Genomic DNA, 16,746 nt, shown 5'->3' with positions numbered 1-16,746 from the left:
GTAAATGGCAGAAAGCCTAGATTCTCAAGTTCAGTCCTCTCTTCCTCTGTCATCTTCAAATCTGATAACTGATCCAGATCCTTGTCTGGGACTGTTGACCTGAGAAGTCCCCTGTCTTGAGGTGTCCTGCAAGCTGGGATGATGACATATAACCCTGGTTACTTAGATGGAAGTTCCCACATCTCATAAGACATGCAGTTCTATCTTATTCACCCCCTTCATTTCTTAGAACTTTCATAGGATTAAAGAATTGAGAGTAGCCTGGAGATGTCATTTCAGCCCTATGCCTCTGTTTCTGGGCGGCACCATGCCCAGTCCTGCTCTCACCATAGAGAAGAGAACAGCTCTGTGATGATAGCATCAGTTCACCTTCCTTAATAGTGGGGACACTTGTAACTTATTTCTTCTAGTCTGAACCAAGCATACGGTGTGTGTGTGTGTGTGTGCGTGTGTTGCGTGTGTGCGTGTGTCTGTGTGTGTGTGTGTGTCTATACATCGCCTAATAGAAGAAAGTTACATATAGAGAGCGCTTTGTATTTTGCAGTATCTTCCACTTTAACCAATCTTGTAAAGTTAAGCAGAGAATCTGAGCCCATTTGATACATGAGGGAGTCAAGTAGCTGCCAGGAGAGCACTCAGAAAATATAGTGTGAACATGGGAGGGGGTACTAAAACATCCTATGCAGTCTGTCTCCTTTTACTGTAACACATGGTCAGCAGTCCAGTAGACATTAGAAGAAGGGAACTTGCTTGCTTTCCAAAAAGCTCTGCAGGTTCTTGATTTTTTTTTTTTTTAATATTTTTTTATTTATTATTTATTTATTTATTCCCTTTTGTTGCCCTTGTTGTTTTTATTGTTGTAATTATTATTGTTGTCATTTTTGTTGGATAGGACAGAGAGAAATAGAGAGAGGAGGGGAAGACGGAGAGGAGGAGAGAAAGACAGACACCTGCAGACCTGCTTCACCGCTTGTGAAGCGACACCCCTGCAGGTGGGGAGCCAGGGCTTGAACCGGGATCCTTATGCGGGTCCTTGTGCTTAGCGCCACCTGCGCTTAATCCGCTGCGCTACAGCCCGACTCCCGGTTCTTGATTTTAAGTAAAAATCTCTCATATGCTGAAATTATGACTAAACTTTGCCCAACTTGCAGTCTTCATGCCCCACCCAGCCTGCAGGAAGCAGATGTGAAAGTGTCAGCAACATCACCTGCACTAGCCTAAGTGAACTTGGCTCTACACATTTGGTTAGTTAGAAAAAGCAAGCACAGATGAGAAGAGTGACTACTATTGAAGGCAAAAATGCAACGACAAGACTTGATTTAGGGTTATTGCAATAGAGTGCACGTTCATTAATGATGAGTGCCTCAAAGAAAAGTCACTTTACAGAAGCAGGCTAGTTAAGGCTGTGTCAGAGAGTCTTAGGGGAGGACAGAGCATCACTGGAGATGGGCTCTACCTCAGACTAAGCAAAAGCATAGGGGGGCCAGGTGTTGGTGCAGCAGGTTAAGTACACATACTGCAAAGTGCAAGGATCGGTTCAAGGATCCTGGTACAGCCCCCCGGCTCCCCACCTGCAGGAGGGTCACTTCTCTAGTGGGGAAGCAGGTCTGCAGGTGTCTATCTTTCTCTCTCCCCTCTCTATCTTCCCCTCCTCTCTCAGTTTCTGTCTGTTCTATCCAAAAACAACAGCAGGTACAACTATGGAAAAAAAGATGGCCTCCAGGAGCAGTGGATTTATAGTGTAGGCACTGACCCCAGTGATAACCCTGGAGGCAAATAAAATAAAATAAAATAAAAATTTCAAAATCCAGTATTTATGAAATAAATGAGAAGTTAATTTTTAAAAAAGCATAGTGGAGGAGCTGAGCAGTAGCACAGCGGGTTAAGTGCACATGGTACAACGCACAAGGACCAGCATAAAGACAGCTTTCTGGTTGTCCCTGGCTCCCTACCTGTAGGAGGGTCGCTTCGCAAGCAGTGAAGCAGGTCTGCAGGTGTCTATCTTTCTCTCCTCCTCTCTGTCTTCCCCTCCTCTCTCGATTTCTCTCTGTTCTATCCAACAACAACAGCTATGACAACAGTAACCATAACAACTATAAGCGCAACAGCAAGGGCAACAAAATGGGAAAAATGGCCTCCAGGAGCAGTGGATTCATAGTGCAGGCAACAAGCCCCAGAAATAACCCTGGAGGCCAAAAAAAGCATAGTGACCCTTTGTGATTAGAATCCGTGAGGGCAAGAAGACTTAGTAACTGTAGTATCTTTCCCAAGAGCACAGGACTCAGGAAAATGCAGCCCTGTCATCATTTAATAAAGGCAGGGCTGAGTGTGGGATGAGACCCAAATGTGCTGCACTCAGTCACTTAGAGTTTGCTGGGTCCCTCTTGGTCTCCATCTTGCTCTTCTGACTCTGTTTTTAGCATCTAAAATATGTATATTAAATGGTCTAACATGCAAGCCAGAAGCTTCATTTGGTGCTCAAGGAAAGACCAGTTTACTTCCCCTTCAAGAATGGTCACTTGCTTTGTCTGAGCAAATGTGCAGTCGGGTTCACTTCAGGCAAATACAGGTATAACGTGATGCCAGTGATACACAGCTGTCTGCCTCTTGCAGATTGGATGGTGCATGAAGATCATGGTGGGACAAAACAAATCATAATTCCAGCATGTGAGGGGATTTCATTTTAACATCAAGAACCTCCACAACTTTTTTTAAGAGTTTGACTTTATATATCTAGGTTTTTTATATTATTAGTATTTTTGGACAGAAGCAGGGAAGGAGGGAGGGGGAAAAGAGAGGGTGAGGGAGAGAGAGAAAGAGAGAGAGACCACCACACCAAAGCTTCTGTCAGTGCTGTGAGGTCTGGCTAGAACCTGGATCACAGACATGCCAGAATAGCACACTACCTAAGTGAGCTATTTTGCTGGCCCAAACCTCATTTTCGACATTTTAGAAAGCAAGTAACTCTTTAATTTCAACTTTGGAAAGATGGCAGTGGACCCCTGGTGTAGTTCTTCTCAAAATGAACGTTCACTGAATTTTCTGCTGTAGGGCCTGAACCTGTGCAGACAGGCTCAGCTCCAGAGCAGCTCGCTCGCTGGCTTCAGGCAGCTGTGCCCAAGCCTGGTGAGTATTTGGTGGGTGCTGACGTTATCTCTTTCCCAAACAGATCCTGCAGGAGTTGGAGTATGGCCCCTCAGTGGACTGGTGGGCCCTGGGGGTGCTGATGTATGAGATGATGGCTGGTCAGCCCCCCTTCGAGGCCGACAATGAAGACGACCTCTTTGAGTCCATCCTCCATGACGATGTGCTCTACCCTGTCTGGCTCAGCAAGGAGGCCGTCAGCATCCTGAAAGCTGTGAGTCATCAACCCTCACACCTCCGCTCCCCTGACCCTCACACCATCCGTGTCTCTCCTGGCTCTGTCTGTCTCACTTCCCCATCCAGTCCTTTCTCTGTTTCTCCTCCTCTGTCCCACTTCTGCTCACGGTCAAGGACAGCTATTGAGAGGAGACTGCTGCTGAGAGAAGGGAGCCTGAGAGGAATGGCTCTTCTTGTGGAGGTGTGGGGGTGCACTAGCTTTTCCTGAGGGGGTGCTCTGTGCACATCAGTGTCCTTTGGTATTTCAGAGGGAGCAGAACAAGCCCTGGAACCACTCCTGTTTGTTGGACCCTTCTCCCTTCCCTGCCACCCTTGGACTCTAGTCCTCCAGGGCATGTGATTGAGGGACAAGGGGCATGGAAGTAGGAAAAGGAGAAGGCTCAGTGCACCTATGTCCATGATAGCTTTGCTGTGGTGAGTTGCTGACTGGAGCAGAAATGTCTGGGGAGCAGCACAACAGCTTACCTGGGAGGATGCTCACTTGCCATATGTGACCAGGGTTCTAGTCCCTGGTACAACACGTGGGAGTGCCTTGGCACTAGGGGGAACTTTAATGCTGTGACATCTCTCTATTTACCTGTCTGTCTTTCTATTTGAAAAGGTTGGCCTGAGGCAGTGAAGCCCAGGTGGCAGCCAGAAAGAAGAAGGGGGAGGGGGGAGAAAAGAAGGAAGGAAGGAAGGAAGGAAGAGGAAGGAGGGCAGGCATTCAAGATCTATGTAACTATGCTAAATTCAGACATAGAGACTGTCCCACCCCCTACAAATAATTTCTCCCATGTGAAAATGCTTAGAATTTGCTCAGCATAATTATTTCTACAATGAAAGACACTTGTACTGCAGCAGATAAATGAAGTTACCTATCCCCTGAGAAAACTGTGGAAGCTGAGGTGCAGGAAAGATAAATGGAAGAGTCACGTGGAGAGGATCATCCTGGGATGAGTCAGGCCCAGCCTGAGAACCCAGCAACCCTGACTTGCGGCCTTGCTCCTTTCACCCATCAGAGCACCCCATGTCCTAGAGTTGACGTAGACCATTCATAAAATGTGCCATATTCAAGTACATGTCCTACCATAACTTGATTTTCTCCTTTCTTCTGAATATTTACCAAATAATGTGTATTTAAAAGAGAAATCACATTAGTGTCATGAGTGGAAACCCAGCGCCACTTGCCATGACCAACATAAATCCTCATGGGAAATGTTAAAGAAAATGCCTGAAGTCATGTTGGAGGTGACTAAGGGCATGTGTACCATATTTCAGAAGATCCTCATCTCACAAGTTGTAGCACAATGGCTAAGAGCACTGAATCTATAAGCATGGGGTCCTCGGTTTGATCCCTGCCATTGTATGTGACAGAGTAATACTGTGATCCTCTCTCCCTTCTCTCCATCATTAACAAATAAATGAAAGAAGATGCCGTATCAGAACCTGTTACTCTTTTCAGTAGTTTTCCCCTCCTTTCACTCCTTTCCCTCATCTATTTACCTTTATTTCCCCCTCCCTTTTTTCTCAATCATTAATTTATTTAACTGCTCTTTAGTGAGTGACTCCAGATGTCAGGCTCTGTGCCAGATGCTCAATGGATAGAACAGCCAGCATCCCTGCCTGCCTTGGAGAATCTTGCATGTGGGGAGAAGGTGGGGAATCGATACCTCCCCATGTAGCCAGTTGAAGTAAGAGCAGAGGAGGAAACACGTGGACATGTTACTCCTGTATTCATGAATCCATATATTCAAAAACAAAAAGCACCTAGTATGTGCCAGGCATTCTGCTAAAGGCTGACTGAAGAAAAACCTCTGGTACCAAGGCCACCAGAACACCAGCCCTACAGAGCTGGCCTGGTGCCCTCCCCAGCCTGGCACACCTTCCTGTGAGTCCCCTTTTATAAACCCTCTGAGACTTTTCATTTCTGGTGAAACAGAGCAGTGAATCTATTTTTTCCCCCAAAATTACTGTATTGGGGAGGGCACCATTGTAATTGTTAATGGTTACAGTAGTTATCATATACATATATACAATTTTTCATCTCCCCATACTATGTGTCTGCAGAACACTCACCCAGACTTTAGTCTTTCTCCATTATTGTACAACAAGGTGGCAGTGCCGCTCCCTTGCCCTCCTTCCTCAGAGTCCTGTGCTGTGCCACAGTGCACTACAGACAGCCCAAGCTTGACTTTGTGTCTGCTCTTTGTGCCCTTTTTTCTTAAATTCCACCCATGAGTAAGATCATCTAGCATTCCTCCCCTCTCCTTTTGGCTTATCTCAGAGTAGTGATTCTTTTTTTTTTTTTTAATCTTTGTTTATTATCGGATAGCGGCAGCCACAAGTTGAGAGGGAAAAGGGGAGATAGGGAGAGAGACAGAGAAACACCTGCAGCCCTAACTCACCACTTGCAAAGCTTTTTCCCTGCAGGTGGGGACTAGGGACTTGAACCTGGGTCCTTGCACATTGTAACATGTTCACTTAACCAAATGCTCCACTACCTGGCCCCAGAGCAGTGATACTTAATGAGAGGTGATTTTGCTCCCCCCCCCCACCTCCCCACACTTGACAATATCTGGAAATATTTTAGTTGTCACAACTAAGAGTTGCTTGCTATATCCTCTAATACATAGAGATCAGGGATGCAGTTGTCTTGTCACATTGCACAGAATAGCCTCCACACCAAAATGACAGTGCCACTGAGACTGAGAAACCTTGGTCCACACTGGTGAGGGTGAAAGTCTCTGACAGAGGTATCTTCTTGTGAGAATAAACCACTTCTGCCTCAGGGGCAGCTTCCTGAGACATTAAAACCTATTTTGTCCCAAGCCCCACTGCTTCCTCTCCCAGAAGTAGAGGAGCAGGAAGAGCTGAGGAAGTGAGGAGTCATCGTCTGCTCTGGCCTTGGGACACTGCACTTCCCCACATTGTCCCTCGATTCTGGGCCAGGCTGGGTTTTCCATGGCTCTGGAGACTGAGTTGTGTCTCTGAGGACTGCTGCCCTGTGAAGTGAAGGTGGCACAGAGTTGGCGGGGCCATTTGCATTGCAGAGTGCTCCAGTGCACACCCTCTGCTATAGTAGGAGGCAGTCCTGCTGCCTCAGGACCCCAGCCCTGCCTGCACCCAGCTTCTGGCACACCACTCAGTTGTTTCGGTGCACTAAGTGTGCAGTAGGAGCCAGTGCCAAGATGGGTGCTGGTAAGATGGAACTGATGCTTTTATCATGCAGCACAACCACAGGGAAGAAGAGCTATTTAGACAGATTATATTTGGACATTGGGACAGTCAATGTATTTTTCTGTTTCTCTCTGCAAAAAAAAAAAATGTGTCATGACTTTTCCGATATGATATGGAGAAAAAAAAATCAAGAAACACAAGGGCATAGCCTGGAGGAGCTTCACATAGTGGCAGTATCTTGACTGGTTTTAGAGGATCAGAGGGGTTGAAAAGTGACATCTGACTTCATGTACTTTGCCTCTGACATAGAAGAGCACACTAACACTCTTACTTTTATTTGGGGATGGTTCTCAAAAGTTGACTTATGGGATCATTGTTGTCTTGGGGTACATTGGTACATTTCCCCAAGGTGGGTGACAGTACATTCCATGAGGGATATTTTTCTCTACATTTAAAAATATATTTATTTATTTATTTATTTATTCCCTTTTGTTGCCCTTGTTGTTTTATTGTTGTAGTTATTGATGCCGTTGTTGTTGGATAGGACAGAGAGAAATGGAGAGAGGAGGGGAAGACAGAGAGGGGGAGAGAAAGATAGACACCTGCAGACCTGCTTCACCACTTGTGAAGTGACTCCCCTTGCAAGTGGGGAGCCGGGGGCTCAAACTGGAATCCTTATGCTGGTCCCTGTGCTTTGTGCCACCTGTGCTTAACCCGCTGCGCTACCGCCCAACTCCCTTTTCTCTACATTTTAAAAGGGAGGTAGTTGAGACACAACGAGGTGAATTAACTCGGCCACAGTTAAGCAGCCATCAAGGAACTAAACTGAGATTAGGAACTCAGCTTTAGTAATCCGCGAATGTTCCTCCAGTTCTACATCTTCGCATCACAAGAACTGAGATTCGATAGATTCACTTACGGTGCAAGGACATTAGTCTTTGGGGAAATAAGGAAGGAAAACTGGACACTCAGGTCAATCATCAAAGGCACTTTCTGCTTTTTTTCCTTCTTGGGAGGGACCATGAGGTAGTGCACACACCACTGTGCACAAAGACCCAGGCTCAAGCTCCGGTTTCCACTTGCGGGGGGGAAAGTTTCAGAATGGTGAAGCAGGGCTGCAGGTGTCTCTCCTTTCTCCCTCTCTCTCTCTCCCCCTTCCTTCTCAATTTCTCTCTGTCTCTATCCAAAATGGATAAACAAATATTTTTAAAAGAACCTGTAATATTAAGAATAAGGTATTCAGGTAATTCAAAAGATTAAAAGAGAGAAAGGCTTACTGTTTCTCAGTGCTTTTCTGTAAAAAACCACACTGGCCTGTTTTATATTTTTGGCTGGTGTCTCAGAAACTCACACACTCACATACTCAGGCAGACCAATTTATGAATCTTATTATTATCTGCTAGCACTGACTTTTACACATTTTACACTTTTATCTTATTTGTTTAAACTTTTTCATAACTGACACATTCTTTTTTTTTCTTTAAATCATTTTATTGGGGAGATAATGATTTCCAGTACAGTTTTGTGTATAATTTCTCATCTCTCCATATTAGGTGTCTACAAAACCCTCTCACCCTCAGCTTAGGTCCTTTTCCACCATGAACCAGCACGGATGTCCTTCAGGGCTATTTTGGTACATATGTTTGATTAGCATATTGCCATCAGAACTGATTCATTCAATAGGATTCCAATCTGGTTAAGAATTTATCTTAAAGATAGATTGACCTACAAGCAAATCACATGCAGAGAGCACAAAGATTGATATTTAAGGTTATTCATTTTAGCATTGTTTATAAGAAATAGAAACAGAAAGAATAAAAATAGAAATAAATAGAAGGCCAGTTAAATGAATTGCCAACCTCACTACATAGTATATTAGTTGAGACCACAAGCTCCAGACCACACTTCCTGGATTCAGATCCTGAGTCCATTTTTAGCTGTATGAGATTGTACGTTTATCCATCCTGTCTGTGCTTCAGTTTTTTTTTTAATTTAAATCGGCCATAAAAGTATCTAACTCATAAGAATGTTGTAACTTAACATTTGTAAAGCACTTAGAACAATGTATGACACATAATGTTAAATACCTCTTTTACATATGATTATATTTATACAGTGGAATATTATACAAGAGGCAGAAAACCATACAGTAGTTTGATTTTTTATTCGTGATTAATAATGGGTTACAAGATTGTAAGATTATAGTATATATTTCCACACCACACCCACCACCAAAGTTCTGTCCCCACCCTCCCAGCTCCTAAAAATAACCACGATAGTTCTCACAAGTCTTAGAAACAGTTTACTTGCTTCTATTTTTCTTTTTTTGCAAGTTCATGTGTATCAGTTTTCAAGATTCCTCACACAAATGAAACCATCCAGTAGTTGTCTTTCATTTATCATTTCATTAACCATAATCACTTCCAGTCCCATCTTTTGTTTCAAAGGACACGATATCATCTTTTTTGTTTTAGAATAGTATTCTGTGGAGTTCATACCCCATAATGTCTTCAGCCAGTCATCTGTCAGCAGGCTGCTTCTATTCTTTCGCTGTTGTGAACAATGAAGCTATAAACATAAAGGTGCACATGTCCCTTTAAATTAGTGTTTACATGATCCCACAGATTTGTATACACTCAGTGTATACATATCATATACATGCTTGTGTTGTTTTTATAAAAATGCCCTCAGAAATATTTGTGTGCTTCTTGGTTATGCCAATATTGTTTCATGTTCATAATTAGATATTTGAAATGAGAAAGTTGACATAAATAAATTTTTAGAAAAAGAACAACAACAACAAAAAAAGAATAGTAACCCTCAGGAAAAGGAGATAGTGATCCAGCAGAGCAACAGACAGGCTTCCTCCTCAGAGGTCCCACATTCAGGCCTTGGCACCATCATGTGTCTCTCTCATGAAAATGAATGGATGAGTAAATAAATAAATCTTTAACACATCTCCCTTGATGGCGGTATGCTCAGCTAATCATACACATTACCAGGGGCAAAGATCCAGGTTCAAGCCCCCACCCCCCATGCTCCCCACATGCAGGGGGAAAAGCTTCAAGGGCAGTGAAGCAGTGTTACAGGTCTCTCTCTCTCTCTTTCTCTCTCTCTCTTTTATTCTCTTTTATTCTCTTTCTCTTTCTCTGTGTGTCTCTCCCCTCCTCAATTTCTCTCTGTCCTAGTAAAGTAAAAATTTAATTAATTAAAAAGAATTCCCCTCAGAAGGTAGCATTTGGATGGCATGTTATGTTTCAAATGGTGCCTGGTGAATGAAATTCTCCAGAATACTTAAAGGACACCTAAAAGTGCAGAAATGGACTGTGGGGTGATGCTGGCTTCCATCTTTCCCCAGCAACCTCTACCCACCAGGTTTTTGTCACTAATGCTCTCTCATGTCCTCACCCCCTGCAGTTCATGACCAAGAACCCTCACAAGCGCCTGGGCTGTGTGGTGGCACAAAATGGCGAGGATGCTATCAAGCAGCACCCCTTCTTCAAGGAGATTGACTGGGTGCTCCTGGAGCAGAAGAAGATCAAGCCTCCCTTCAAACCTCGCATTGTAAGTCGGGCCAAAGCACGTTCTGTGCTGTGGGATGGGCCTGGGCACCCACACCCAGCAAGTGGTTTGGCTAGTCCAGCCCCCATAGCAAGGACAGGAGGTAGCCTGGACACTTCTAAGGGACGGACGGCCCTCCAAGCCCTAAGCATTGACTCTAAACTTATAACCTGTGACTGTAGCCAAGACAACAGTGCATTTCTGCAGGACACAGAAATATTGTAATTTTGTAGATTGTTCTTTTTTTATGTGAATGCTTCAAAATTTTTAGATTTATTCATTTATTTTCATAAAAATTATGCTACTAGCTTCCCATGAGCAGTAGAGAAACCTTTTTTTTAAAACACACAGTTTTTGGGGAGTTTTGTTTTTAATGAGTCAATTTAAAGAAGAATAGTAAGTATATCATGGTGATGGCTATTATCTAGAACTAGTGAAGAGCTCAAAGCTGGGCGTCAGTGATGGTGTTTAAGCAGGGCTGCCCCTGTGGGAGTGAGGGCTTTGAGTATGTGGGGTGTTTGCTGAGACCACACCAGAAGCCCTTTGCCCTCTCTGCCCCACTCTCCTTCTGACTACCTTCCAGCCTCAGAACACCCAGCATTCTAGGTTCTCAGGCCTGTTTGGTGATGCCACTAGGAGAGGATGTAATAAAAGGTAATCTGAGGCTCAGATGTTGGAGAGAGGAACAGAATGTCTGGACTTGACTCAGAGAAAGCCCATGCTGTGATAGTAATCTGCTGGAATGAGGAAGGGTCAGTGGTGCTTTCCTTACAGTGATGCATATGGGTGTAGGGGGCAGCAGGGGGACATCTTGGCTTTGTTGGCTTCTTAGCTCAATGAAGCTGCTGTTCAGATAGAAATTTGGGTAGCTAACTGGCCAGCTTCGTGGAAGTTGAAGAAAGAGGTGCAATAAAGGAAATGGTGAGATTACTGAGCAGGAGCTTCAGATTCCGGGAGACTGGGGTCACAGATAGGGAGAACCTCCAGTTATCCCTCCATCATCCTGCATTCCACCCAGTGACTTCTCCTCCCCCATTTCCAAATCCAGAGAAGACCCTCCTATGCTTTGTGACTCACCAGATAGGCATTCCACTATCTGCCAGTGGCTTTCTGGGGAGCCTTATGGAGAGTGCGTGGTCCAGTCTCAGCCAGTCCAGAGCATGGAGACAGACTGCTAGTCTGGGACAAGCCTGTCTCCATCACTAAGTTGCTGCACCCTTTGAGGCTTATGGTTTTGTTCAGCCCACAACTGGAAGTGGGTGGGTTCCGTGGAGGCTCCTCATTAACATCACTAGCTCTTCTGCACCTGCACCCTGCACCCCAGCTCTGGGCCTGTGGGCTCTAGACAGGGCTCATGGCATGTGTCAGCCTGCCCCCAGGCTGGGTGCTGAGGGTCTCTGCAGGTGGTATTTAAGCACAAGATGAACTGTGCCCCCAACAAAATGCAAGACAGTGGGAAAACAGAAGCCAGGCAGCAGAGAAACCAAAGTCCCTTAGATCTGACCTGAGGATGAAATTGTAACATAGGTTTGATCAAATTTCCAAAGAAAATTGGGAAGTGGAGCTGAGTAAAGATTCCAGACCCAACAACAAGAAAGGCAGGAACTACTAATTGACCAACATGGATCAACAAAATGACTTCAACTTTAGTCTGGACTCCAAATCAACAAAAGCTAAGCTTGTAGAGTGTGTGTGTGTTGGGGTAGGGGGAGGGCTGCAGAAATCCCTTCTGCATGGCGCAGGGTAGAGGGGACAGGCAGGCACATGTGGGGGTGGGAGAGGAGGGAGGCTCAGCAGGGTCTGTGGAAGGAGACAGGCCTGGGTGGGACAAACAGGCAGGGAGTCTTTGCTAAGTGGTCTCATGGAAACAAGGAATTAAGGAAGCTCTTTAATGATAAAAGACACAAAGGGAGTTCCCAGTTCGGATTCCTGGAGGCCAGTCTTTCTGGGCTATACTAGGTGCAGAAGGTTGCTCAGATCCAGCAGAGGAGATTGCTCTGGCCATCAGCAGTCCTGAGAAGCTCCACTCTAGAAACACCCTGCCCAGAGATCTAAACAATAGTAGGGATTCCTTAGTGGGGCTTGTCTTCTACCTTTAGCCTGGACTCGGAACTAAATAGAGTGCACCCCTGACAGGAGTGAGGAAGGGAAGGGGTTGAAGGACAAGTGTGAGGTTTCTGTTCGTCTGAGAGGTGGAGAAGGAGCCAGATGCAGGAAGAGAGAAAGCAGGGAGAACAGAGCTGGAGGCAGTGCAGGTGAGCCTGGTAAGCACGCCAGACCTGGTCCAGACAGGCAGAGTCACCTGAGCTGGCCCTGATGGGGGCCAAGGGACTCCTTTGGGCAGGGAGCCAGCAGCAGAAGCATGGCCCTGGGGCCTTCCCTTCATTGGGCATCTGGAAGGCACCTAACCCGGGTTGGGGTACAGGGATCTGCTTACTTCCTTTGCAGAGGGGATCACCTAGGTATCCAGGAGCTCAGAGGGGATGGCAGAGAAAAGCCAGAGGCTGCTTTCTAGGAGTTTCCAAACTGCCTTAGACTTCCAAAAGACTGGCTCCATTACTGCCTTGGGAATCATCTCTGCTTGTCCCGACAGGCCTCCAGAGTTCCCCAGGCTAGATGCCTATCTCTAGGGACCAGGGGAGAGGGTGTCATTGAGTTTGTTTGTATTCAGCTTGGAGGGGAGAATTAGGCTCTGTGAAGGAATGGAGAATAAAAAGGAGACTTAGCACTGTGCAAAAAGTGTTTCTCGTCACATCTGGAGTTGAACATCATTTACCCATCCCTGCTGAGTTCCCAACTATATCTTTAAATACTTTAATTTAATTTATTTGTTTTGGGTAGGCTTCAGTGCTTCACTGCCCTGGAGCTGACTTTTTCAAATGAAAAGAGTGAGATAGGGGGGTAGGGGGTGGGGGGGTGGGGGGGTAAAGAAACCATAGCAACAAGGCTTCCTTTAGTAATGTTGTGAGGGCCAGACTCAAACATAGGTCACACACAGAGCAAAGCAGCATTCTATCCAAGTGAGTTCCTTTGCCAACCCTAAATACTCTATTCACAGTATTTAAATATGGTATCACATCTACATCCTAAGAACTAGAGAATCCTCTGCGGGGAATATCAAAATCATAAACAAAAACAGTAGGCCCTATCTAGTGAACCAGTCAGAAAGGTATCCCAAGTCTGTTCCTGAGTTGAAGACTTCTAGCAGCTGTGGCTGGCCCCACTTCAGTCACCTGTGGGCTGATATGACAAAAAGGAGCTTTAAGTTGAACTAAAGTCCACACGATAATGAATAGACTGGATTTCTCATCTCCAAAAGCCTTACATAACCAATGCAAAAATATGTACCATTTCTGATAATCCACTGCCCCTGTGTACCCAAGCTCAAGGTTAGCCCTGGGGCCATGAGATTTGCAGGGCTAAGGTACCAGCAGTGAGGGTACTCGGCTCCATAAGCAGCCTCAGCCACAGGCAAGATAGATGGTCAGGATAGTGTGTTGTAAGCAACCAGGGACCGGCTCGAGGATCTTAGGGACAGACTTTGAGTGACACTTCAAGAAGAGGGGGTATGGATCTCGAGTCAAACATCCTTGCCATTTAGCAGCAGCATTCAGAAGACACTGGGATTTTACTCTAGCAGACAGGACAATCAGATGCTGGATCCTCCCCACCCCCCAACACCTGTGGTCTAGGGGCTGGAGCTTGTGAGAGAACTCTTGGTCACCTTCATCTTGGGCTAGTCCCACCTGATTCTCTAGCCATGTCCCCTTGGATGGGACATAAGAATTCACCAGTCCCCAGAAACCAGCCAAACAGCTCCTGCCCCACTCTCGTTCGTTGGCCAGGCGACATCTAAAAGCACCAGGGTAGCCTGCCTGCTTGACTCAGGAAAGAACTGGTTCTGTCTGGTGGTGGTGCTGTGGGTGAGGCTGAGCGAGACCATGCCATCCTGTGGAGTACTCAAGCCCAGGCACCCATGGCCTGTCTTCCAGAGCACCTAACCTTTCCCACAGTCAGCACAGCTGGAGCCCCCATGCCCAGCCAGACCTGCCAGTGGGCCTGGTGGTCTGCTTTCCGCCCCATGTGTTCAGTTGGCCTAACTCACCCTCTACTCCAGCTGCTGTAGGCTGAGGCTACAGTACTCAAGTGGCTCCTCTGCCTGACTTCACTCCACAGGAAGCCTCATCCCTCTGTAGGTATCACCAGGGAGATTGACCAGATTCTTGGTGGGAACCTAGCCTCTGTTTAGGCTCCGTCATATGCCCCAGTTGGCTGCTGTAGCCTTGGAGTTCTTGGCCTTCCTTGAGATGCTTGCCAAGCTGAGGTTTCTCCTCCTCTGGTGCCTGGGCCTCCCCTTCTCACCCCTGGCCCTGTCTCACCAGCTGCTCCTAGTCCCCCCACATTTCCTGTGGTCAGGTGTGTGCCCCTGTGTATTGCTCTCACGCCAGGATGCTTCTCAGTGGCCTCTGTTTCAGCGTGCAGATCTTCCTGTGGGGATCCTCCTCCACTTGCCCTGTCACCCGTTTCCTGTCCACACTCTGGCCACCCACTCACTGAGCTCACTGCACAAATGACATACCATCGACACCAAACTAAAGGTGCTGTGCCATCTTGTCTGGAAGCCAGCTTTCTAGGGGTGACTCACTTCAGAGAGAACAGAGTGAGTTGGTGGCAGGGACCACTGTTGGGGCAAGGAAAGGAGTAGCTAGAAAAGCCTGCAGGGATAGATACAGACCTTTGAATCCAGGCTGGAAATACAGTCTCATGCTCAGGATAAATTGGTCTGTCTCTCTGGATATCTGATCCTGGATAGCAGCCTCATCTGAATGTGACTGAGAGAAGCACACTGAGCTTTGGGGGTAACTGGTGGACTTGTCTTCCTTCAGGACCACAGGGCAGAAATGGTGGTGTGGTATGGTAAGAGGCATCCTCTGATCTTGAGACCAGGGAGCTTCATTCTCTCCTGTGTATGCATCCCTTTCCCCCTTAAGTGTTGGATTCTAAGATGATCAGTTCCCAGGGTATCAGCACTGGAAGGGGGTGAGCCAACAGAGGGGGGCAGAGCTGCCTCCTCAGACACCTAGCTGTCCTCAGTAGAAGCCAAAGGCAATGAGTAAACTTCTCTTTGTGTACGTGTTCTCTCTTTTCAAGTTTGCTTCAGTGTGAATGCCCCTCTTTAAGGTAAGGCCTCCAGAGTGGGGCGTCTCTCCAGGTAGGTGAGCCCTCAGGTCTGGGACATGGAGGCCCCCCTTTCAACCTCATGATCTGTTTTCATCCAGCCATCCACACTGCATGGCGGGACCCCCAAGGGAGGCCTTTCCTGCATGCCTGCATGACTGGGCTGCGCTGAGAGAAAACTGGGAAGTGGGCTCAAGACCCTCACATCGCCACCCACTCGGCAGCCCACAGAGGAACTCTGCTGGGCAGGCAGCCCTTCCCCTCCGCCTGGCCTACCAGGCCAGGCACCACCTGAGAGCAAAGCCCATGAAGACAGAGCGCAGCAGACCCTCAGAGTGGGCAGGTGGCAGGCCAAGAGGGGCGCCCAGTTGTATCCTACAGCCTGTCAAGTAGGATGTCCCCCAGACTGTGTCTGGGCCACAGGGAGGGCCCTACACCTCCAAGACTGCACACTCCCTCAGGCAGCCAGAGTGCTGCCTGGGCCAGAGGTAACTCGAGAAGTTCAGGAACCTGGGTTTGCTGGTTGATCCAGCTGGCAGCATGGCACAGTGGCTACAGAACTGGCTTTAGACATTTGGGTTGGATTAAAATTGCTATCACAGGATAGTCTCTGAACCTAGGACTTCACCTCACTCCCAGATCACTGGCCTCCTTGAGCTCTCAGCTCCTTACCTGTGAAATGAAGATGAGAATAGCAGCTCATAGTCACTTACAGGATAAGGCTGCAGACCCGAGATGCTGTGGGCATCTACACTGCAGATTCTCTTGATAAGTTTCAATTCTTCTCTTTCCATTTACCACCAACTCACATGTAGCCTATTAAAGCCCCTCTTCCCCTCATCCCAGAAACTAAACATTACAGATTGCGGGACATGGGCACAGTTTGGAGGCCAAGCTGTGCAGTCAGGTGCAAACAGGCTCCAGTTGGGAAAGTCAGCCCCTGAACTCGTTCTTACAACAGAAGTAATAGTGTCCACCACAGTGGATTGTGATGGAGTATGAAAAAATGTAGCTGTGGGAGAGGATTCAGGTGGTGCTTGCAGTGAGGTCACACAGTGAATGCTAGGGACAGTGTTGTGGCTGATAGTGGTCCAGACTGTTGGTAGGGTGTGTGTGGGAGGGAGGGGGATACTCAGCTGAGGGAAGCTATCCTATCCCAAAAGGACAGAGGGATCAGGGGGTTAGAAGAGGGGCAGCACTATGTGGCAGGGAGGCAGCCATCTGAGGGCAGAATGGCCTCTGAGAATGGGCAAGAGACTTAAGTGAGACTCTGCTGAAGAGTCTCTGGTGGCTTCACTCTGGCATGAGTGGGGATGGGATTAGAAGGGACAACCACGAGATGGTGACTTACCTCAGACACCACGAGCTCCAGCCCGTGATTCCTTGGGATTGACATCCCATGCTCACCATGTAATGTGACCCTCCTTTTATTCTGTGAACTTGTTTGTCACCTTAACTTTTCCTGCC

General features: G+C 46.9%; 1 protein-coding gene across 2 annotated transcripts in view; it reads left to right on the top strand.

The window, feature by feature from the left end:
- Positions 1–16,746, top strand: part of PRKCE (protein kinase C epsilon) — a 606,660-nt gene that overhangs the window by 568,754 nt on the left and 21,160 nt on the right. Inside the window, exons 13-15 of one of the 2 annotated variants that reach the window (XM_060187546.1) lie at positions 3,170–3,358; positions 9,958–10,104; positions 15,253–15,282. In XM_060187546.1, the coding sequence (XP_060043529.1) occupies positions 3,170–3,358; positions 9,958–10,104; positions 15,253–15,267 (351 nt within the window). In that variant the 3' untranslated portion in view covers positions 15,268–15,282. Of the gene's footprint in view, positions 1–3,169; positions 3,359–9,957; positions 10,105–15,252; positions 15,283–16,746 lie in introns of those variants that run through there. The other variant, XM_007523339.3, reaches the window with a different exon arrangement.

The sequence above is a fragment of the Erinaceus europaeus genome, chromosome 3 (assembly GCF_950295315.1).
Source record: "Erinaceus europaeus chromosome 3, mEriEur2.1, whole genome shotgun sequence".
Taxonomy (NCBI): domain Eukaryota; kingdom Metazoa; phylum Chordata; class Mammalia; order Eulipotyphla; family Erinaceidae; genus Erinaceus; species Erinaceus europaeus.
The sequence above is the reverse complement of the archived record's forward strand: the minus strand, read 5'-3'. Positions and strand labels throughout refer to the sequence as shown.